Below are 21,063 nucleotides of genomic sequence, written 5' to 3'. Positions count from 1 at the left end.
GGATCACTCTGCTGTTATTATTAACTGTCCCGGTTATAAAGGCCGATTTTTCCCCGTTTCCTCGGCAGATGAGCGCCGGGACTTCTTTTCCTGTCGGTGTAATGTGTCTGGTGCAGGAAGATGTTGTAACCAAATTTAGCAGAGGAGACGAGAGGAGAGAGAATGGAGGGTGGGGATGAAGAAGAAGACGAAGAAGGCGAGACAGAAATATTAGGAGAGAAGAAGAGTGAGAGGAAGGTTCACCTTGTTCTCCACGAAGAAAAAGGCAGATGACTGATGGAGTGTGGGGGTGCTGCTTTAATGAGAGGGCACACACACACACACACACACACGGTGACACAGCACAATTGGAACCAGCTGCTGCTGTTTATTCGGCTACGAGCGTTACAGCTGCGTCACCATGGCAGCGAGGCAACGCTCAGAGCTGCAGTGATCACAAGGTCAACCAAGACAGTGTGTGTGTGGACGGGTGTAAATGACCTTCCTCATTATGAACCAATTAAAGGAAAGGTCCGTTCTGAAGGCGCCAGAGGCCAACTGCAGCCCCCCAACAGGAAGGCCGTCCGGAGAAAAATCCTCACTTTCAACTTTGACCAAGTTGGACTTTTTTCAGCGACGCAGCTCGACTGCTGATCGGGGAGCACTCCGCTCTCATTTACCAGCTGCTGCTGATGCACTTTTTAATCAATGTTTAGAAATGTTGATGGTTTGATTTTTATCCAGATGTTTCCAGTCGTGTCTGGAACCTAAAACCTGAAACACCAAAAGGCCCATTTCCATTTCTCATTTTCATTTTCATCATCCATTTGCTCTAATCTGCAGTCAGCTCTCCATTAGTGAGATGAGACATCTAATCGCTGCTGTGTGGCTGTGAAAGTGAAAATGTGGATAAAAATGGTCGTTCAGCTCTCCGTAGGCCCAGGGGTCAAAGGTCATCGAGGGGCAAAAGCAGCATCTGCAGGCTGCAGGCAACAGAAGAGCAACAAAAAGTAGAGATAATGAAGCAGAAAACAATTAATCCTCATTTTGAGATATTAACGTGAGGTAAAGTCTCATTTCCCTTTTTAATCACCGTCTAGCTGAAGCTGCTGAAGGTGTTTGGATTCACTCATTCTGTGTGTTTGAACCTTTTTTTGTGTTTCTCTGATTTGTTGCGATGATGAATTATTGTGTTATTTCAGCTCCGATGCTTTTGGCCCAAATTAAATCTTTTTTTCCTGTAATTTTAAAGATGCAGAAGCTGGATTTGGTTGGCCGAGGGGGGGCAGTTCCATGTTTTCATATTGTTTACGGCTTCCACACACAGGCCTTCATCTTCTTTTTTCTGCTGTTGTTTTTAAACCTGAGTCTTCACCTGAACTTCCAAACAGAGCAGCCGCAGAAGAAGCTGGGGGAGGGCGGGGGGGCTCTCCCACTCATTTTCTTCTTCTTCTCTAATTTGAGAATGCAGGATGTGGTTTTCATAACAACGAGGAGTTTTATTTCATTTCAGTGCCGACTGAAGCACAAACATACACAAAACTGACACAAAGAAGAAGACGCACTCACACAAACACACACACATTGTGCAAATGTAGACAGCGCACACACACATGCATTCAAACACTGAAAAGAGTCGGCACACACACACACACAGGCGTACCAGAGTGTATTTAATGTGTATTGTGTATTATGCAAATGTGCAGCACAAACTGAACACTGGCACAAAAGCAACCAAACCAAACCCACACACACACACACACACACACAATCACGCACATACAAACACACACATAAGGAGCAGGAAGATGTAGAGAGAAGAAAATGGAAATGAGCGATGCTGCTGAATGAGCCGTGATCTGATCTGCTTTATTTTTGTTTTAATCGTCGTCATTATTTCGCTTAAACAGTTTCAGCCCTCAAAGTCAGAATAAAAGGAGGGAAATCACACACTTTTAGCTTCACACCTGACATGAGACGTGACGATCAGCTGTTTGTCGCCGTCCTGAAAAAGCTTCTTCCAAACCTGAAAGAAGATGATGCCATCTAAATTTGTAGATATATATAATCACATTAGTTGTGTTTCTATGGACACAGAGATCAACATGAATGACATCTGATGCTGATCCCGATTTGTTGCATCTCCTCATGATAATTGTTTCTACTTTCCTGCACTGTGAATGTTTTTCATCTATCTATCATATCTGTGTATCTGCTTTCACTTTTATTGGTTTAATTTCTTATTTTCTTTGACAGAGACGATGAAGAGTTTCACTTCCTTCCCTCTTTGTCTCTTGTGGTCTTCCTCTTTTCTCTTGTTTCCTCTCCTGATATATCTGCTCATTTCCTGAGCTGAAATAGAATTGACTTCCTGATGTAAGGTTAAATGAGTTTAATGTCAAATCTCAGCAGAGAGAGAGAGCGAGAGAGAGAGAGAGAGAGAGCGAGAGAGAGAGAGAGAGAGAGAGAGAGAGAGAGAGAGAGAGAGAGAGAGAGCGAGAGAGCGAGAGAGAGAGAGAGAGAGAGAGAGAGATCAGGTTATTATGTTGACTGACAGATAGAAAACATCTTTTCAAGTTGTCCTGCAGCCTTTTAGTCAGAAAAACAAACAGACTGACCGACAGAAAAGAGATAATTCATCGCAGATTTCCAGTGAACTTTGGATCAGGAGGATTCTGGACCGGTTTTGGTGGATTTAAGCTGCTTTTCACTTTATTGACCAGAATCTGTTGATATGTGATGGATTAATTTTTCCCTCCGTCACCTCAACTGAGCCAACACCCACCGGGCAGAATAATGGCCTGGTCTTCCAGATCTGGTCCTGCTCTTGGGGAGTCCCCCTCCCTCTGTCAGTGAATCTGAATCCTCCTGTTTCAGTGGAAAGTTTAGGAGGAATAAAACCCCTTCCCATCTGGGAAATGTTCTTATCTGGTTGTTGTGTTGTGTGTGTGTGTGTGTGTGTGTGTGTGTGCAGAATTTTAGTTTTGAATGTTTTGAACTTGTAATCTTTACATTTTACTTTTATTGGACTTTTAATGTTTATGCATGTGCATGTGCATGTGCATGTGTGTGTGTGTGTGTGTGTCCTTGGCTGTCCCTCCTCACGGCAAGCTGCCAGTCACCCACCTCCAGCCAGGAATCTGAGTGTGGGCTGACTCACTCACACACTCACACATACACTTAAAAACACACAAAAGACTGAAAGAGAGATTTTCCCAGATGAGGCCAGTTATTGTCCGCTCATTCCTGTCACCTTTCCAGAGAAACCCTCCCTCTATGTGTGTGTGAGTCCGTGATTGTGTGTCTTTGTGTACTCCTAGGATCCGGGTGCTGTTCTGCGCCTACACAGTGAGACGTTTCACAGCTGTGGTCAACAGTTCCTGGCGAAGACTGTGTGAATCAAACGCCCGCTGTGAACCAAAGTCTGCGTCTGGTGACATCACTGACTCCTCCCCCTCCTGGAAACAGTCATGTGACTTCATCCAAGTCAAAACAATCTGTTGGCAGGTTTCTCATATAAACAAGTTATAACTGATCAAACTTTCTGACTCCAGCTGGTGCTGCGGCCATCTTGGTCTATCTAAACCAGAAGAAAACCATGTTGGGAGGAGAAGGTGGAGCTGAGGAGGAGTGATGAAAGACGTCTACAGAAGAACTGAAAAAGAATCTTGGATGAGTTAAAACATCTTAAAGGAGTCCAGCTTCTCTGGATGGAATTTTCTCTAAGACCTGAATGACTGAGAATCTGAGGGGTCACATAAAGGGACACGTACGTACATAGACGTCATTACAATCTGAATTGTTTTATTTTTTTTTGTGGAGTTGCCCCTGGGGGTCATTAGATAGGAAGCATGTTTAAGGAAAGAAACTGTGTGAAGTGTGAAGGGTTTTTTATGGAGGTCTGGACCTGCTGTTCTTTAGTTGACTTTCATCTGCAGCACCAAAGAGCTCAGCTGATCGCTGAGGTCATCATCCTTTGGACATTCATACCACTGGCGCCCCCCACTGCCCACTCCTGATGCTGCAGGCTGCCGTTGGAATGTAAACAACAAAATTGAATGTCTCTGTCTCCACTCACAGGTAAGTGCGTGGAGATCGATGAGTAAAATGAAATATTTCAGAAATGTGACAGAAGCAGAACAGACGTGTTTCAGTTCATGTAGTTTTATTAAATATCATCAGAGAACTGAAAGAATCAGATTCTACATCCGGTAACTAACAATATAAACTGGACTGAACTGTTTTGAGTCACAACATTGTATTTATGTACGTACACACACATGCATATGTGAGTTTATGGGTGTGTGCTTTTGTGCGTTGGAGCTTCTTCATGTATGTTGATCAGCATCACTTCCTGTCACTCAAGTGTTGACTTCCTCCAGTCTCTGGACCACAGCAGTCGCCAACTTCCTGTACGCCTCGGCCTAGGGAACAGACACACACAGACACACACATTTCCCCATAGCTGTATATTTAAAAGCTAATTAAAAATAAGATGTATCATTAATGTCAGACAGAAGAGCAGGTGAGAGCAGAAAGGAGACCTCTGGGCTGTCCGGAGAGGAGACGACGACCGGTCGTCCTCTGTCCGATGTCTCTCTGATGTTCAGGTGAAGAGGAACGTCACCTGATGGAGACAGACAATAAGCATGAAAAAAAAAACAGAATCTGTGAGATTTCTGAGAAAACGATATCTGGCATGAAGAGATGTCCAGTCTGGTTCTGGTTCTGAGGATCCTCCTACCCAGCAGGTTGACCCCCAGAGTGTCGGCGAGCTGTCGGGCCCCATCAGAGCCGAAGATGTGAGTCTGGTGATTACAGTTGGGACACTGGAAGACGCTCATGTTCTGCACCAGCCCGAGAACCTGGAGCAGAACCCAGAAGACAGCATGCTCACCTTTCTGTAACTTCCACCACATCAGTTCAATCTGGCAGCCACACAAACACACTTTACCGGCACATGAACTTTCTTGAACATCTCAGCTCCTCGGCGAGCGTCCAGCAGGGCGATGTCCTGTGGCGTCGATACGATTACGGCACCTCCACCGCAAAACAAAGATCACATGACTTTACTTCACACTGAGCAGGTTCTCCACCATGACTCAGACTTGTGGAGTTGTTGTGTTTGTAGCTGTAGTTGTTGTTGTGACTCACCGGCTATCGGGATGTTCTGGGTGATTGACAGCTGGACGTCTCCTGTCCCAGGAGGCATGTCGACCACCAGATAGTCCAACGAGCCCCAGTCCACCTACAGACACACAAACACGCACACACCAGCATACTTACAGTCTAACAACTCAGTTCATCCAACCTGAGAAGAACTTCTCAGACTGGGATCATGAAATTCTGACCTGTCTCAGCAGCTTCTCTATCGCCGACATCACCATCAGCCCCCGCCACACGATCGGAGCCACATCCTCCACCAGGAAGCCCATCGACATGCTGAGAGAGACGAGAAAGGGAGGAGTCAAAGCCAGGAGGTCGGAGGTCATGGAAAAGGAGAGATAAATACAAAAACTCACCAAGGAATCCCATAGTTGGTGAGCGGGACCATCAGATTGTCTGCAGGAGAAATAACAGAGACGGCGTCAGCTGCAGCGTCACAGAAAAACCTTTATTAGCAACTAGACGATGGACAGCATCTCTGGAAGTATCGATAATGTCGTACTGTCACTGAGCTCTGGGTTCCCCTTCAGGTTCATCAGTTTGGGGATCGACGGGCCGTAGACGTCAGCATCCAACAAACCAACTGACTTTGACTGAGAGAGAGAAACAGAGAGCGAAGAGTTGGCCATTTGAAACAAAGCTGCGCCTCCTGTTTGACACCACTGACTCACATATTCCCTCAGCACGTACAGCAACAATAGAAATGGGACCATTTCTTTTCATATTGGACATCTACACTACAGATGCAACTGTAATCCAGAGCCGTTGTGGACAGGTGAGAGATGTTCTGGTGTGCTGGATCATCTCCTTTATCGTAATGTGTTGGTTCATCTTCAGTCGAAGAATCATGCCACATGTATGAGAGACACACACTACAGTTTAGTTGTGTTTTAACCAACAACATCTGCTCTCTCTGAGCATCTTACCTGCCTCATTGGTCCTGATTTTGCTTTGCTGTTTTTCTAATGTACGTTGGAGATGTGACTTAGCTTTGCTGTGTGTTATACTAATATAAAAAAATAAAAATGTGAGGGAAGAGACGAGTCCTTACTGGATCGTTGGCCATTAATCCCAGAGCCAAATTCACTGCAATGACAGAAAAACAGACCTTAAACTTCTCTGGACAGGAAACAGAAACACCAGGCTGCAGATTCACATCACTGAGTTTCTGTCCCACAGTCAGCTTAAAAACACACAAACAAAGTGCTGTACCTGAGGTGGTGGACTTGCCCACTCCACCTTTTCCTGAAGCCACGACGATGACCTGTTTGACCCCTGCAATGGGCTTCTGTTTGGGAAGACCTCTGGCCATCTGCTGTTTCTGCCTCTCCTGTAAGGCTTTACTGTCCACAGACCTCTAGAACACAACCACCACAACATTTGAAGAAACAACGTAAAACCACTCACCAAATTATTACCGTTTTGACTTAATGAACTACAGTATTCATGAAGCCAGACTCCAGGACTTGAGCTGTGGTGGTTATATTTAGCAGGAATGATCAGGATTACACAAGAAGTGCTGAATTGACGAATACGATTCATGTGTGTTCTGATCATTTACTAGAGTTTTAGTTAGCCAATGTGAGTTCACTCTGTACATACAAATAACATAATAAATTAAACTACTTTCACTGTAAATCTAATAAAAGTAATAATAATAATACCAAATGTAGACCTTAATAGTCAAATTAATGTGACATATTCATGGCTGGTGACAGTTTTAGTGTGATGTACACAAATTTAGGACATTTTAAATAGTAGAATGAAGTTGAGATGAATACAGACGCACTTCCGGTAAATGGTTCAACTCAATTTTCTTAAAAATGTACTGAAAGCGTAGACATATAAATACTGGGTATTAATTATAATAATTTAAAGTAAATCAAAATAAATGCAACATGTTGACAGTCAATTATAGTTTGGATATGATTTATCGTTCGTGTATTTAATAGTTGTTATTATTTTGAATTGAAACCCGCACTTCCGGTCTTGTTCCTGTTTCCTCTGCTCTCGCTTGATGCTAACAGTTAGCCAGCTAGCTTAGCCGTTTTTTAGCGTTTTTCTCACCTGGCAGCGCACCAGCTGCAAACAGCAGGCGGGCCCGTGCGTCCGTTCAGTCCTGGCTCCCGAAACGGAAAATTTATTCCCAGATATTCTGAATAAATGGGACAATCTGCTGTACGTGAACTGAGACATGTTTAGCTCGTTAGCTGCCTCCTAAATCTACAGGCCTCTGCGCACCACGTCTGCGCAGTTTACGCAGGCGCGTTGTGTCGTTGTGTCGTTAATTTAAATTATTATTATATATTTTTTTTAAATGTGTGTTCGAATTAATATTTTTGATCTCACGTGAAAATTAAAAACCCAAATGTGGAGAATTTTTCACTTGAAATATTAACTATGAAATAAAATGTAAAACTAATCATACAACAAAAAGATGATAATAGTAATGAGGTAAGATTTTTTTTTTTTTTACTTTTATGAGAAATTATGATGTACAATATGTTTCAGTGAAGGTTGTATGACACAAAATAAAATGTCTAAATCTTTAAGAGAATCAGATACAATTTTTTTTTTTTTTTTAATGTTCAACATTAGAAAATAAAGTATACAAATACGAGTGTTTAATTTTATGGGTATTTTATGAGTATTTCAATTTTGGGCATAAAATCAGACGAAATGAGACTAAAGGCTCTTGGGGATGTTACTTCAGGATGGTATGCGTAAATAAGACGCAGGTTTGAATCACGGAAGTGCGCTGCATGTGACGTCCTGTGCTTTTGCTTTCATTCATGAATCGTTTCTCGGTGTTGTTGATGCTGATTTTCTGAGTCTGTGCTGTGTGTGTGTCTAAAGTGGACGGGAGTCCGGGCAGAGATGGCAGAGAGAGGCGGCGGGCCGGCGGCCCGGACCGTCCTGCAGCAGTGTCTGCAGGCCAGGCTGCAGGTGAAACCGGCCGATCACACCTCCGAGGCTCAGTTCGTCCAGGTGACAGCAGAGGTTTGTGGTAGTTACAGATTTAAACGTGGAGAAAAACTGACTCCTGGTTTGTTCCCACACAGATTGACAGAGGAATGGTGATCTACGTCTGTTTCTTCAAAGGAGCCACAGACGACATCCTGCCAAAGATGGGTCAGTAACCTTTTTTAACCTTTGACCTCCACATAGTAGATCCCTCCTGCTCTACTCTTCATAAATGAGTCCTTTCCTCCACCCAGTTTCCACTCTGTTGAACCTGCGCCTGTGCGAGTCCGACTCGGGGAAGATGGTGTCAGTTCTGGAGCTTCCTGGCAGCGTGCTGATCGTCCCTCAGGCCACGCTGGGCGGGAAGGCCAAAGGCAGGGCCATGCAGTACCACAACAACATCAGCAAAGAGGACGGACTGCGGTTGTACGGCGCGTTCGTGGCTCTCTGCGAGAAGGAGCTGACAGCTGCTGCTGCTTCAGCTGGGACCGAAGTGACAGTGAAACACGGGACGTACGGAAACAGACAGGTGCTGAAACTGGACACTAATGGACCTTACACACACCTGATGGAGTTCTGAGCTTGAGTCACACATACAATGTCACTGTTGAATTAACAATGATGGAAAACAGTGATTTCTAAGACTTGTGTATTGATATCTGATGTATTTTTCATTAAAAACAAATCAGAGATTTGTAAAATTTCACTCCTTTTGTTGACTTCCCCACAAACATGAGTAGAAAATGAAACTACATTCACGAATTTGCGTCATTATGGATGTTTCTGTCCAGTTTGAGAAGAACACCCGTGAAAAAAAACAGCAAAATACTGAAAACAGAAAAATGAAAGTAATCAAATTAAGGAGTAAATTCTTTTAATGAACAACCGTTACATGTGTAAATAATACAGAACAGTGTGCAGTCTGCTTCCACATTCTTTAGGCTTTTAAAAAAAACTGAACAATCCAAAAAGCAAAAGTGCATTACAGTTTATATTTTGCTGCACAAATTAAAAAGTGAAAATGCTCAACAAACAAAAACAAACAGTTTTGAAACATATGATTCGGTTTCTGTGATTCTTCCTCCAACGAATCGGTCTGTGACTTAAAAATAAACACTCACACACATAAATGACCGAAAGTACAAACGAGTGACTTAAGGCATCACCAGATTCTCTCCAGTGTCACATTATTTCATCCCTGTTCAGTTTAATGTGTCGTTTTTCTTAACGTTTCAAACTTCATCTTGTTTGTTCCAAGTTTCCTTCTGTCGTTCAGCGTTAACTGTCAGTACATTCTTCAGGGAAATGTGAATGGAATCTGTGTCACAACGAATATAAACCAAAAACATCAGGGCTCAGGCTGTAGCCGACAGTGGAAATCACTGAGTCTGTGGCAAAGTTACATTTCCTGTTTCTTCTGTGTGAAAACGTTCAAATCAAACTTTGCTTTGGCTCTAATGTAAAATTGTTACTTTCGGACAAAGTTCTTCTGTCAATGCAATTATGGCTGAACTTTGTCCCCTTTTATTAAAGTAGTGGTGTAAAGAGTCTGGAATAGTTGTGGGAGAGTTTTCTCTGTTCTCTGATGTGTTCCTAATCAAACAATTCATTTATAGAATTGTTATATTCCAGTCCATGTGCAGACTGGACATGGAACTCAGACAGACTCACTGATTCATAGATGATTTAATTTAGAGCTGTTATTAACTTATGAAAATAAGTTATTTATTCTGTTTTAATCTGCCAGTTGAACAGTTAATTTGGTCAATGACGCATCAGACATTTTGAATAAAACACAACACAACTAAATTTAAATTCCCAAAAGTCTTATGTCATGCCACTAACATTTGAACCAGCAAATGTTTCGCACTTCTGTTCTTCCAAAACACAACCACAGCTCTCCTCCTCACTCTGCTCGTGCTCTTATTTATTTCATTTTGGCTTCAGTTCACTGAAACATCTGACTCATTTGGCTGACAGCTCAGTCAGATCCTAAGTTGATCTCCAGTGGCTCCAGTGCTTCTTTCAGCGTGCCTCTTCACAGCTTCACAGCACGCCGTCGTTCCATCTCTGTCTTCACGAGGCTTCTCTGGTTCTCAGTCTCCCTCCCACACACAGTCACATTCTCGAAGCGGGTTTCTCTGGCGCATGGTGGTGATGACGGTGATCCTGTTCTCCGACAGCTCTCGGAGCTGGTTGATCAGCTCCTGTACGCAGGGGCTGGGCCAGGGGTGACCGTTCAGGTAATCTCTGAGGATGAAGGAACGCTCGACCAGCAGCTCCAGCTCCACCAGGTGCCGAAGCCGGTGGAGGCTCAGCAGGTCCTTCTCTGGTTCTCTGCGGAAAAACCTGGAGGCACAAATAGACACAGCATGAATGTGGCTCCTTCATGTTCACCAACTGCAGTAAAGATCCATGCGGTATAAAGGTCCCTGTCTCTGGTTTCCTGTTTTCCTCACCGTATCCTGAGTGTCCTGAGCTGAGGGAACAGCATCGGGATCCGTCTGCAGAGGCTGCCACTGGATCGGTTCTGCTCGATGTCCAGGTGCTCCAGTGTGGGGACTTTAGGGGCGATGGAGTCCATGTCCTTCAGGGTGATGGCCACACGTAGTGTCAGTCTGGTCACGCTGGACGGGATGGTGGTCGTGTAGGTAGCAAGAGAGTTCCCACCTGAGGGAAGAGCAGAAACTAGAAACTAGAGTTCCCTTGCTGCATATCAAGAGGAAATGATTTAACGACGTGGAGCTGGACAGTAGTCCAGTTACTGATTTACTGACGGTAACTGGACCAGAACCAGCCGGCTTCAGATGCAATGTCAACAACAAAAGCATCAATGTGAATCAGAAACCTTTCTGACCGATAATGGTGAGAGTCTCCAGCTGTTGAAGCGGACTGAGCCAGGACCGCAGCCGACACTCGACGCCCTCTCTGATGTACCTGTAGCGGACGGTCAGCGACCTGAGCGAGGTCAGGCTCCGCAAGGCGTTCTCTGGCAGGATGGTTTCTGGGTAGTCCACCAGTTCCAGACTGGTCAGTGCTGGACCGCCATACCGGCTGGACCCTGAAGGACCCGAGGGGATTTTTATTGGTTTGACAAAGAAACCCAAAGGAAGACGCATCAGTTAAATCGCACAGGAAGTTGGTTCTCCAACTGCTGAGAAAATAAAAGAAGATGAGGGAGAAAGCTCACAAATACTTAATTTCATCTCATCAAGGTCTTAGTAGTCATCACAGAGATTCTCCAGATGGTCCTAAAGGTTGGAAAGGCTAAAGTTGTCCTGTTTGTTGTTTTCTGTTTTTAATTGTTGTTGGGTTGTTGCTTTAGAAGGTTTAATGTGTCACTTCAGACGTTTTATGGATGATTTAAAAATCAGTGCTCATTAAGAAGCATTTATGGGCCCTAAAAAAAAACCTGATGCAGCGGTAGCCTGTGAAGTCATCAGCTCCACCGCTGCCAAACTACTGACTGAACACCCAGATGCATTCATGTTATATATTTTATTCCCTTTGTGTAATGCTGCTGTTACACTGCAATTTCCCAGTCTGGGATAGATAAAGTATCTATCTATCTATCTTAGAGGTTTGTTGTCATTTTATAATTAACAGAGAAAATATCAGCTGCCTCCTATTTGACAGTAAATTTTGACATTTGTGCTGCTTTGTCTGATGTGATAATAAACTTGATTCTGGGGTTTTTGGCTGTTTGGTTCTCGGGAAATAATCATGCCTCCCAGGGTTAGAGCTCGTTCATTCTCTGTCCGGAGGTTACCGGCTGACCTGGCTGCTGCGGGTCCGGCGGGCTGAGGTAGTCGTCGGGCAGCGGCTCCGGCGGCTCCCCCCTCATGCCCCAGGACAGCTGCCGGAGCTTCTTCAGGCTCAGCAGCAGGTGGTGGAAGACGCCGCGGGGCACCGGCCTCACCGTGTCCAGGCCGTAGCCCTCCCCCTGCTGGTGGAACAGCAGGCCCCGCAGGTTGACCAGCAGCGACACGGTGTTGATGAAGTCCACCGTGCAGGGCAGCCGGACGTTGCAGACGCTCAGCTGGGTGAGCCGCTCCCGCAGCTGCTGGCTCAGGCTCCGGCCCAGCATCGGCTCGTCCCAGGTGGAGTTCCGCACGCCCAGGTCCCTCAGCTCGGGGAAGCGCGACAGGTGATCCAGGTATTTCTCCTTGTACAGCCGCCCGCCGTCCACGAACACGACGGCGGTGAGCGACGGGAGCAGCCGGACGAGCCGCCGCCACTCTTTCCGCCGCAGGTGGCGCACCGCCACCCGGGTGAGCCTGCGCCGCTGCAGGGTGTCCCAGAAGCCGCGGGAGTACCGGCGGAGGTCGGACAGCACCACCGTGTAGCCCCTCCACAGGGCCGGGTGGTCGACCAGCCTCTTCAGGGAGCGGCAGCAGCAGCGCAGCGTGTGTTTCTCCTCCGTGCTCAGGAAGCCGAACACACACACCCAGACTTCGGGCGGCAGCGGCGGCGGCTCCTCCATCTGAGGCCGGGTCGGGCCCCGATCTACCGGGGCTCACCGTGCGTGTGCGTGCGTGTCATGAACCGCATTTACGTACCGCAGCTCTTAGAGTTACACGCCGCGACTTCATGTTTACACCGCACCGACGCGCGTCCGGGATGCTGTCGCGCCGTGATGACGTCGTTTGTTGATTGGATGAGGAAACGCTGATCTGTTATTTTCATTTATTGATTTTGCTCCACACAAAAACAGACAATCCGGTGATTAAACTAAACTGAATCTCTTCATTTTTCTTTTCTGATTTTAATTTCATCTCACGGTTTTTGATTTGTAAAATTGAAGTTTATTTTAATGAGTTGAGTTTTCACCCTGAAACTTTAAGCGTCACTCCCTCTGTCACCCTTCAACAGTCAACATAATGATTCATTTTGAACAAAAAGATAAAGAGGATTGTTACAACAGATTGACCTTTAAAGTCTGACATGGAGCTTTCAGTGGGACCCTTTTTTTATTAACTGATAAAATAACGAAGCTCTGAAAAGAATGTGTGTAAAATACACACACACACACACACACAATTTACATCGTGGAGAAAACAAAAAAAAAGGTCTCATTAAATAAGATTTAGGTCACATTAAGAAGAAAAAAAAAGAATCACTGCAGATCAAACATTTTAATATTCTTGTTTTGTTTTTGTAAATTAATACATATGAAGGAGCAAAGGAAGTCCCAGTGATGTGGGAGAACTGAGGCGACAGCTTAAATGACTACAGAGCCAAGGTCAAAGGTTTAAGGTCGTCAGAGGTTAGTAGACAGAGCACAGCCACTGAGCAGCGATTCATACATTAATGTGTGACCCACCTCCACTTCTTACTCGGTTACAGATGTCCTACATTTCCCAGAATGCCTCCTGTTTGATCCTGCACAGGGAGAATGGAGTCCACATTTCCATGTCAGTGGGTTAACAGTCTGAGTGTGGAAGTAAAGACAGAAATTATGATGACAACATTTGAGGATGTGACTCCAAACGCAAACAATCTGACAGCAGCAATGCATTCTGGTCTTTCTGCTGCTGTCAAACGTGGCTCCAACTCCACACTGAGCAGGTTTGGTCAGTCTCTTGTTTTACCTCCAGCAGAAGAAAAGCAGGAAGCTAAAATTAAGTTGGCTCCAAACGAGTCTGTGTGTTTTTAATCTGTAAGTCTGTGAGGGACAACAACTTATTGTGGAAGTCGTCAGACTGGCCACTGTATTTTCCATTTCAACCTCTTTGCAAGTCCTGTTGTGTTCCAGCAAAAGTCCAAAACCCAAAGAGATTCAGTTTTAAAAACAGAAGACAGAGAAAATCAGATTGGAGGGGCAGCAACTGGAGGCTTAAATGAAGCAAAAATTTAATGATCCAAAATCACAATATGGCCAAGTGCAGTATCCAAATCCACATTTTTAGAAAACGTCCAAGTTATTCATTTATTCATGATGATTCCTTTTCTTAAATTTACAAAATCATTGCAGGTCGAGATGATCAATTAGTGACATACCAACCATTTTGACAGCTGATTTATCTTATTTAGCCATTTTTCAGACAAAGACACTGAAGCATTTGCTCAGTCCAACATTTTATTTCAGTTAACTGAAGCTCTTTGGGGTCTGGACTTTTAAACCAACTACTAATGAGTTAAACTAAAAGTTCAAGACATCACTTGGGTTTAGTGAATATTGTAGCAGGTATTTTTCACTATTTTTCTATTATTCACAACATTAATAAATGAGAAATTATTATTAATGATAGGAAATATAAATATATAGAATCTTTTTGTTCTCCTTTGACGATCAACAAGAGAGTGAATAGCGATGGTCAGTTAGAGCTCTGTTGACGGCAGGGGAGGTTAAGGACATGCCCCTCAGCTCAAGTGAGGCCGTCCTTGGTCAAACGCAAACAAAAAATCCCTCAGAAATACTAAAATAAAAATACTTGAAAGGAAAAACTGGAACCCAAAATTAGAGGCGGCAGTCAGCCAGAAATTCTTCCCAAAAGTTCAACAGTTCAGGTACTTGGTCAAGGAAGTAGTGTGAAGATTTAGGGGTCAGTATGTTTTGCACCAATTTTTAAGATGAGGTTTAAAACGCCCAGAAAAATAATCATAGCCCTGGTAGTTCAAACATTCATCGAGCATTTCTATGTACAAGCCTAAGGTCTTTACTTCACACAGCTCGTAAACGTATTTTAGGAGATAAACTGGAAAAATAAGAACATATTCATCAGCTTTTTCACACTACATCTGCAGCTCGGCATCAACTCGACAAGCCTCTGCTGCTCCTGAAGGAGTTCTTTGGTGTCCCATGAGTCTAAATGCTGTTTCAGAGGCTCAAAAACACTCGGTCTCTTCAGTAGTTCTTCATCTTCACTGAAAGGCAGATTCTGGTGGTTTGTTTGAGTTCTGTCACTCCATAAAAACCTCCATCATCTTCATCAGTTCATCCAGCCCTTTTTGTCACGCTCCTCTACTGCGAGGGGGAGAACGTCAGGATCATCCACCCAATCACGAAGTAAAACAGGAACACCGGGTACACCACCAGCGCCTTTCTGTTGGGAGGCTGGCTGTCGGCGAGGAAGGCCGTGGAGGCGAAGGTGGACCATCCAAAGGATGCGGTCACCACCGCCAGCCGCACAGCGAAGCTGACCTTCCCAGAGCCGCCTATCAGGACGATCCGACACACGGCCATGGCCACCGTCAGGGGCATGATGCAGTATCCCAACACACACAGGCTCTGGAAGAAGGAGATGGTGCCGCCCAGCAGCTTGGAGTTGAGGGTGATGACGATGGAGCCGAACCAGACGATGACGAAGACCTGAAACACAGCAATACATTTCAGAGTAAGAATCAGTTGAGTAATTTCATTCTAAATATTCACATTTTCTGCTGCCTATCAGCATGTGAGTGGAGGTGGCAGCAGCCACCAAGGTTTTGATTCCAAGGCAGACTGCACCTGTCCTGGTTCTCCTACCAGTTGGGTGGGCTGGGAAACCTGATCTGACCCTGAACCATCTCAACTGGCTCCTTTCAGCATGAAGGAGCTGCTGCTCAGAGTCCGACCACAATTCAGAGGAAACTAATTCTGCCATTCTCGTCCAATCTCACTCTTTATATATGAGGCTGACGCCACCGGTCAGTCTGTGAGCTGCCATTTTCAAGACAGTGTCCAGTTTGTAATTTAATCTCCTGAAACCAGGAGAGACACACAATATTTGGAGGAGATGGAGCTGAGGAGGACTGGACTCTGTCCTGGTACATGTCCTGTATGAAGCAATGACATATTCACGCGGCTGTAAAATGAGAATCTCCCAGTTTGGTAATAATGAAGTGAATCTATATTTATTAGTTCACTTATTATAGCGGATTTGGTGGTTAATTTACAATTAAAGCAGATTCACCACGGCCTCCTTCACCTCCTGTGGTTCAGTATTAACACCTAAATAAAACCAAACCTCTTCCGGACCAGAATTTACACGATTTAAACAACATCCAGAAGCAAAACCAAAGAACCCGTTTCCGGACTGAATCACCTCGGCGAACTGCGGGCCGCCCTGGTCGTCGCCTTCGGCCGCGCCGCCCTGCAGCAGCAGAGCCAGAGTCACGCAGAGCAGCAGCGGGCCCCACAGGTCCCAGTCCCGCAGCAGAGCCGAGCTCCGCTTCGGGTACAGGACGTGGACGAACTTGGTCCCCACCGCCCGCAGGTCCCGCAGGATGGTCTCCTTCACCGGCTCGTCCAGCGTGGAGAACTCGTCGTCTCTCCTGGTGGAGCCGACGGGCACGGAGATGTCCCCCTCCACCGGGATGTCCTCCGAGATGGAGACATCGGACAGTCCGGCGAACGGCCTGCTGGCCTCCTCCGCTGCCGCCATGTTGCCGCACGGAGAGCCTTCTAACACGGACACGTCGGTCGATCCGGAAGCCCAGACGGCACCGACAGACCCGGTTTAACGTTAAACGGGAAAGAACCGGAGACCGGGACGGAAAACGTGTCTCTAAACCGAGCGGGTCGGGTCCGGTCCGTCCGTCAGCTTCTCCACGTCATCTGAGGATTGTTTACTTCCGCATGACGAGCCGTGACGCAAGCATATCCGCGTGGTGCGTTCACAGGCCACAAAATGTGACTGACATAGGAACACAACCAACTGTTTATTTTATTACTTTACCCAGTAATGTAATAAAATCATGTTCGTGTCATTAAGTCGTTATGTTTTCTTCTTAAATAGATATCTATACTTACATAAAAATAAATAACATACATTGATATCCGTATTAAACCTAAAAAAGATATTTTTAAAACAGAATTGGCTGAATAAATATTGAATACAATCTTCGGTAGTTTATTTTAAACCATCATAGAAATTTTTCTAAAACAATTCATCACATGTGCACAGGCGGTGTGGTTTATCTCGAGTAATTATAAATGACGACGGTCAGTGAAGTTATCACAGAAGTTGACGATGACGCACTAATTCCTCGACGCTCGTCGCACAGTCGTTTGTTTTGCTTCAGCCAGAAGCATCTGTTTTTGGTCAAAATGGTTAAAAAAAAGTAGCTAAAAACGGTTTCTGCAGCTGGTGAATTAAAATGTCAAAGCTTGTGAGGGAGCGACGGGACTCGGAGCCGGTCAGGAAGGCCCTGAAGTCGGACTTTGAGATGCTGCTGAGCCGGTTCAAGCAAACCGAGTCTGTCCGCTTCGAGACTTTCTCCAACATCTGGAGAGAAATGAATTTCGGGCACATTTTCTAGTAAGTTTAACTTTTAAAATGAAGAAAACACCGTCGGGCTCTTATTGAAACCAGGGGAGTAGATGTAGGAGAGCAGCTGGTACAGTTTATATTTTACAATTGTTCATTGTCAGCTTGTTGATGTTTGGTGCATTTATTAAAATATGTTACCTCATTCAACAAACAAGACTAATTTGTAGTTTGGAGTTTAATACATTGGTAAAAAAAAGTCCACTTACAACATATTTAATATATTTAATGTATGTGACCTAATTAATAAATGCCAGTTTCTAATTTAGACGTGTTAGAACGATTCAACATTGGTTAAAAAAAAAAAAAGTAATTTCCAGTAGTTTGTTGATGCTTATGGTGTTCTGTTCAGTATTCGGTCCAACATGTTTTTCTGGCCTTGCAGCGGCATCACTGTGATGCATAAGAAGCGAAAGTTCAGTCGTCTGGTTCTGGACATGGCCTACAGCTTCTTCCTGCCACCATTCAGCTTCCATATCAGAGTGGGAGGACTTTATCTGCTGTACAGTCTGTACCGATGTCAGACAGCACTGCCGATAGAAAGGGTGAGGACAAAACGCACATTCATGATTTTTAAAGGGTCTGTCAGTATGTTATCTATATTGTTCCCTGTTTAAATGTTAAAGTATAAAAGTTATTCATCTGTCTGCAGATCCGTCTGGCGCTAAAGGACTGGGATGACGTGAAAAAGTTTGAGAAAGATGCTGTGAACGCGAAGCACCTGGACGTCGTGTACGTTTTCCAAAAGCTGATGTTCCTCAAAGCATTCCACTTCACCGCCATGCCCATTCAAGTGAGCTGCCACCCAGTCGTTAGATAGAATCCAGGTTTCCAGTGTAGAATCTCCAGAGTCTGCGTCCACCTTTATAAACAATCTATGGTTAATACTGCTTAAATTGTTGTGTTTTTTATCTGGTGGTCTTGTCTTTGTTTTCTTCTTGCGCAGGTGAACCTTTCTTGTATAGGATAGAGTAGAGTATGGACTGGGTCCTTCCAGGGGCTCAGTCCCAGTTTGCTGATTTATTTTCTCTCTTCCCTTCATCACTTCCTCCCCTTCTTCCTCTCTAACCAGCTACATTTCAATAGGAAGAGGAATGTGGAAAAGTCGCTGCTGTGCGAGGAGTTCATCGAGCGACCGTCTCGTCCACAGGAGCTGATCAACATCGAGCTGTTGGAGGTAAACACCAAGAGAAAATCAGCTGTGATTCCTTTAACCTGAAATCTAAACAGAGTTCTTTTTTTATTTTGTGTTCATCAGGAGTTGTCCAACATTCAAGAGATCTATGAGAAGCTGAAGTCGTCTGTCCCCTCGCTGTCGGGACAGATGGACTCGTCTGTCAACCTGATCCATAAAGATCTAGTCCCTAAGCTGCGCAGCACTGTGGTGGATTTTTACAAGTGGCAAAAAATGCAGGTGAAAACATCTCCACGGATTTTAGTTTAAAGTCTCCTGAAAACATGTCTGAAATATTCCTAAAAAAATGCTTCTCTTCACATTTCAGACTTTAAATTAACAAATCACTGTTTCTTTAATAAACTGTTAAAATTAAGTACCCTTATTCTGTGTTTACTGTACTATAATCCTTTATCACGTTGGTGTCTCTGTAAAACATGTAAATATTAAAGTATGTGCATTTGATGGGAAATGTTTTTGTGCATGTGTAAGGATGCTGAATATAGAGATGAAGATGAAGATGAAGACGAGGACAGCGGTGAGGGAACGTCGTCACAACAGGAGGTGAGTGGGGTTTAGACGATCATTCCATTTTAGATAAAATCAAAATGTTCACTTTTGCATTTTTTTTCACCAGGTGAAAAAAGGCTAAATGCAACAGCAAACTCGCAGCTCTTTGCTGAGAGTTATTAGTCTCTCTCCCCAGTTTCCTTTATTTTTTCTTTTGTCAGTATTATTAAAGTAAAAATGTCCAAAAACTCATTTTGTTGTTCTTCATCATTTCTGCAATGATGCCACTCAGCTTTGTCATGGAAATCCCTGAAAGCTGTAATAATGACCTTGTCCAAGGAGCGGCGCTGTTGATTGTGTTTGTTTTCTGTTTGTTTCCTCAGTGTTCAAGAAGAGCCAGCATTATTGCTTCCATCAAATCAAGGGCGTATGGACAAGTAGCAGAGGTTTGTGCTTCATGTAACTGATTTATGACCTTTTTTAAGGATCCAATATTTGATAGTCCTTCTGTGATTGAGACCTTTGAGACTTTCCCTGGATTAATATTGAACCTGGACCCGAATTAGAATCAAAGACTACATGGACCTTTTCGTTAAATGTCAAATGATGAATGTTCCCTTTTCCTTAAAATAAATATATTGTATCAAACATATTCCTCACAAATCAGCCAGATGTCAAGTATTAAAGTCTGCGTCATTGTATTTGCTTTTCTCAGACCTCAAAGGCTCGTCGCCATCGTCAGGTGGAGCTGGATTTAAACACCACAGCTGGACCTTCCATCAAAACAGGTTATATTAGGATCAGTAAACCATCACTCAAAGCCAGAACGTCACAGAAGATCCTTATCTCAGGTGAATACCTCCTACAGGGGGACATTTCTAATTATTTAAAATCTCTAAACTAATACTTGTGCTTCCTTTGCTTCTTCATGCTAAATCTGACTGATTTAATCTTTGTTGTTAAAAAAAGAGAGATTTTAGCAGTTATAAAAAAAAAAACCCAAAGCCAACAGGGTGACAATTCAGAACGAGGGAAAAACCAAAGATACGTTGAATGAACCTCATCTCATCGCAGGTAACACGGGGAAAGGAACGCCGACGCTTATCAACCGTCTGACCAGTCTGGACCCGACCTCTGACCCTGAAGGTAACACATATTAAACACAGATTCATCAAGGAGCCATGAGTTACAAGTAGAAATGACAGTAGAGTGACAGTAGAAATGATTGTCACAACTGCCTAAACACAAGACTTTAACACAAACTAACAAACATCAATGTTGGCTCATTGTGTTTAATAAATCCATACCACAATAAATACAAAAACCACACTAACAGAATAACTAAAAACAGATAACACTTTAAAATTCATGATGTTTTTCTTTTTTCTCCATCCAGCAAAATCAAAAGGGTTGAAGGAAGTTTGAGAGGTGATGAAGATAACAAAAGAATCCACCTTCATCCTTTTTTAGGTGGATGCAACAGGAAAAATCCTATTGTTTAGTTTTTTTAAACTAGATTTCTGTAACCTTTTAAAAGTGAATGTTTTTATATTGTTGGAGAAAAAAAAGAAAAGAAAATGTTGTAACCCTGAGGCTGTCACTTGTTTTATCAGAGAAACGTTCCCTTTTAGCAGCACATGAATAATAAGACATTATGTAAAATATAATGATCTGAGTTTATGTTCACATCCTGACGTTCATCTCTGTAGCTTGTTTATTTCCTTTTTTTTCTAGTCATTTAAAAAATTTTTTACACAATTTTAGTGTTTTATAAATATAAAAAAATAATGTAATCAGTTCCCTTACTGCATTTATTCAATTTAATCACTGGAGACTTTATTTGCACTGAATGGCCAAAAGTAAGTGGACACCATGTTTACAGGTTTGGCTTTGTTTTTAATGCTTTTCTTCTTTAATCTTGACATTTTATCTTAAACTGACAATCGTTATGTTTTTGTTTTTACGATTTTAGTAAGAAATGTTGATCTGAAAAAGAAAAATCGGCTGTCAGAAAATAAA

At 43.7% G+C, this 21,063-nt stretch overlaps 5 protein-coding genes across 6 annotated transcripts; 2 read left to right on the top strand and 3 right to left on the bottom strand.

Moving 5' to 3' along the window:
• Nucleotides 1–4,137: 4,137 nt before the first annotated feature.
• Nucleotides 4,138–7,383, bottom strand: nubpl (nucleotide binding protein-like). Of its 2 annotated transcripts, none has more exons than XM_029494078.1 (11): nucleotides 7,213–7,383; nucleotides 6,358–6,502; nucleotides 6,197–6,231; nucleotides 5,648–5,738; nucleotides 5,502–5,541; nucleotides 5,331–5,421; nucleotides 5,134–5,227; nucleotides 4,934–5,019; nucleotides 4,724–4,844; nucleotides 4,524–4,606; nucleotides 4,138–4,444 (listed from the first exon to the last, which is right to left on the bottom strand). In XM_029494078.1, the coding sequence occupies exons 1-11, from the start codon at nucleotides 7,339–7,341 to the stop codon at nucleotides 4,337–4,339; spliced, it is 1,023 nt and encodes a 340-aa protein (XP_029349938.1). In that variant the 5' UTR covers nucleotides 7,342–7,383; the 3' UTR covers nucleotides 4,138–4,336. The 2 variants fall into 2 exon arrangements, with proteins under 2 accessions (XP_029349938.1, XP_029349939.1); XM_029494079.1 differs by having other exon boundaries at nucleotides 4,138–4,403.
• A 532-nt stretch (nucleotides 7,384–7,915) lies between these two features.
• On the top strand, nucleotides 7,916–8,825 carry dtd2 (D-aminoacyl-tRNA deacylase 2). The gene is made up of 3 exons (XM_029494333.1): nucleotides 7,916–8,133; nucleotides 8,208–8,277; nucleotides 8,364–8,825. Exons 1-3 carry the CDS (start codon nucleotides 8,023–8,025, stop codon nucleotides 8,687–8,689), a joined length of 507 nt encoding a protein of 168 aa, XP_029350193.1. The 5' UTR covers nucleotides 7,916–8,022; the 3' UTR covers nucleotides 8,690–8,825.
• A 147-nt stretch (nucleotides 8,826–8,972) lies between these two features.
• LOC115035966 (uncharacterized) lies at nucleotides 8,973–12,727 on the bottom strand. The gene is made up of 4 exons (XM_029494039.1): nucleotides 11,887–12,727; nucleotides 10,967–11,170; nucleotides 10,569–10,779; nucleotides 8,973–10,458 (listed from the first exon to the last, which is right to left on the bottom strand). Exons 1-4 carry the CDS (start codon nucleotides 12,590–12,592, stop codon nucleotides 10,206–10,208), a joined length of 1,374 nt encoding a protein of 457 aa, XP_029349899.1. The 5' UTR covers nucleotides 12,593–12,727; the 3' UTR covers nucleotides 8,973–10,205.
• A 502-nt stretch (nucleotides 12,728–13,229) lies between these two features.
• On the bottom strand, nucleotides 13,230–16,674 carry yipf6 (Yip1 domain family, member 6). Its single transcript, XM_029493920.1, has 2 exons — nucleotides 16,137–16,674; nucleotides 13,230–15,421 (listed from the first exon to the last, which is right to left on the bottom strand). The coding sequence occupies exons 1-2, from the start codon at nucleotides 16,473–16,475 to the stop codon at nucleotides 15,074–15,076; spliced, it is 687 nt and encodes a 228-aa protein (XP_029349780.1). The 5' UTR covers nucleotides 16,476–16,674; the 3' UTR covers nucleotides 13,230–15,073.
• A 401-nt stretch (nucleotides 16,675–17,075) lies between these two features.
• Nucleotides 17,076–21,059, top strand: snapc1b (small nuclear RNA activating complex, polypeptide 1b). The gene is made up of 10 exons (XM_029494183.1): nucleotides 17,076–17,351; nucleotides 17,746–17,905; nucleotides 18,013–18,153; nucleotides 18,433–18,537; nucleotides 18,619–18,774; nucleotides 19,027–19,098; nucleotides 19,428–19,490; nucleotides 19,760–19,895; nucleotides 20,119–20,190; nucleotides 20,441–21,059. Exons 1-10 carry the CDS (start codon nucleotides 17,191–17,193, stop codon nucleotides 20,467–20,469), a joined length of 1,095 nt encoding a protein of 364 aa, XP_029350043.1. The 5' UTR covers nucleotides 17,076–17,190; the 3' UTR covers nucleotides 20,470–21,059.
• Nucleotides 21,060–21,063: the final 4 nt, after the last annotated feature.

The sequence above is a fragment of the Echeneis naucrates genome, chromosome 22, assembly GCF_900963305.1.
Source record: "Echeneis naucrates chromosome 22, fEcheNa1.1, whole genome shotgun sequence".
NCBI classification, from domain to species: domain Eukaryota; kingdom Metazoa; phylum Chordata; class Actinopteri; order Carangiformes; family Echeneidae; genus Echeneis; species Echeneis naucrates.
This window is presented reverse-complemented; position numbering and strand designations above follow the sequence as displayed.

Excerpts from the sequence above, each read along its gene's own strand:
- nubpl (XM_029494078.1), bottom strand. The coding sequence starts at position 7,341 with ATGTCTCAGTTCACGTACAGCAGATTGTCCCATTTATTCAGAATATCT. Across the intron at positions 5,228-5,330 it reads TAGAGAAGCTGCTGAGACAG|GTGGACTGGGGCTCGTTGGA; the intron begins GTCAGAATTTCA and ends GTGTGTCTGTAG. Across the intron at positions 4,445-4,523 it reads CCTCTCCGGACAGCCCAGAG|CTATGGGGAAATGTGTGTGT; the intron begins GTCTCCTTTCTG and ends TTAAATATACAG.
- yipf6 (XM_029493920.1), bottom strand. The coding sequence starts at position 16,475 with ATGGCGGCAGCGGAGGAGGCCAGCAGGCCGTTCGCCGGACTGTCCGAT. Across the intron at positions 15,422-16,136 it reads GCGGCCCGCAGTTCGCCGAG|GTCTTCGTCATCGTCTGGTT; the intron begins GTGATTCAGTCC and ends GCTGTGTTTCAG.
- dtd2 (XM_029494333.1), top strand. The coding sequence starts at position 8,023 with ATGGCAGAGAGAGGCGGCGGGCCGGCGGCCCGGACCGTCCTGCAGCAG. Across the intron at positions 8,134-8,207 it reads CCGAGGCTCAGTTCGTCCAG|ATTGACAGAGGAATGGTGAT; the intron begins GTGACAGCAGAG and ends GTTCCCACACAG. Across the intron at positions 8,278-8,363 it reads CGACATCCTGCCAAAGATGG|TTTCCACTCTGTTGAACCTG; the intron begins GTCAGTAACCTT and ends TCCTCCACCCAG.
- LOC115035966 (XM_029494039.1), bottom strand. The coding sequence starts at position 12,592 with ATGGAGGAGCCGCCGCCGCTGCCGCCCGAAGTCTGGGTGTGTGTGTTC. Across the intron at positions 11,171-11,886 it reads GCCGGACCCGCAGCAGCCAG|GGTCCAGCCGGTATGGCGGT; the intron begins GTCAGCCGGTAA and ends CGGGTCCTTCAG. Across the intron at positions 10,459-10,568 it reads CTCAGGACACTCAGGATACG|GTTTTTCCGCAGAGAACCAG; the intron begins GTGAGGAAAACA and ends TTGTGCCTCCAG.
- snapc1b (XM_029494183.1), top strand. The coding sequence starts at position 17,191 with ATGTCAAAGCTTGTGAGGGAGCGACGGGACTCGGAGCCGGTCAGGAAG. Across the intron at positions 19,491-19,759 it reads CGTATGGACAAGTAGCAGAG|ACCTCAAAGGCTCGTCGCCA; the intron begins GTTTGTGCTTCA and ends TGCTTTTCTCAG. Across the intron at positions 20,191-20,440 it reads CCCGACCTCTGACCCTGAAG|CAAAATCAAAAGGGTTGAAG; the intron begins GTAACACATATT and ends TTCTCCATCCAG.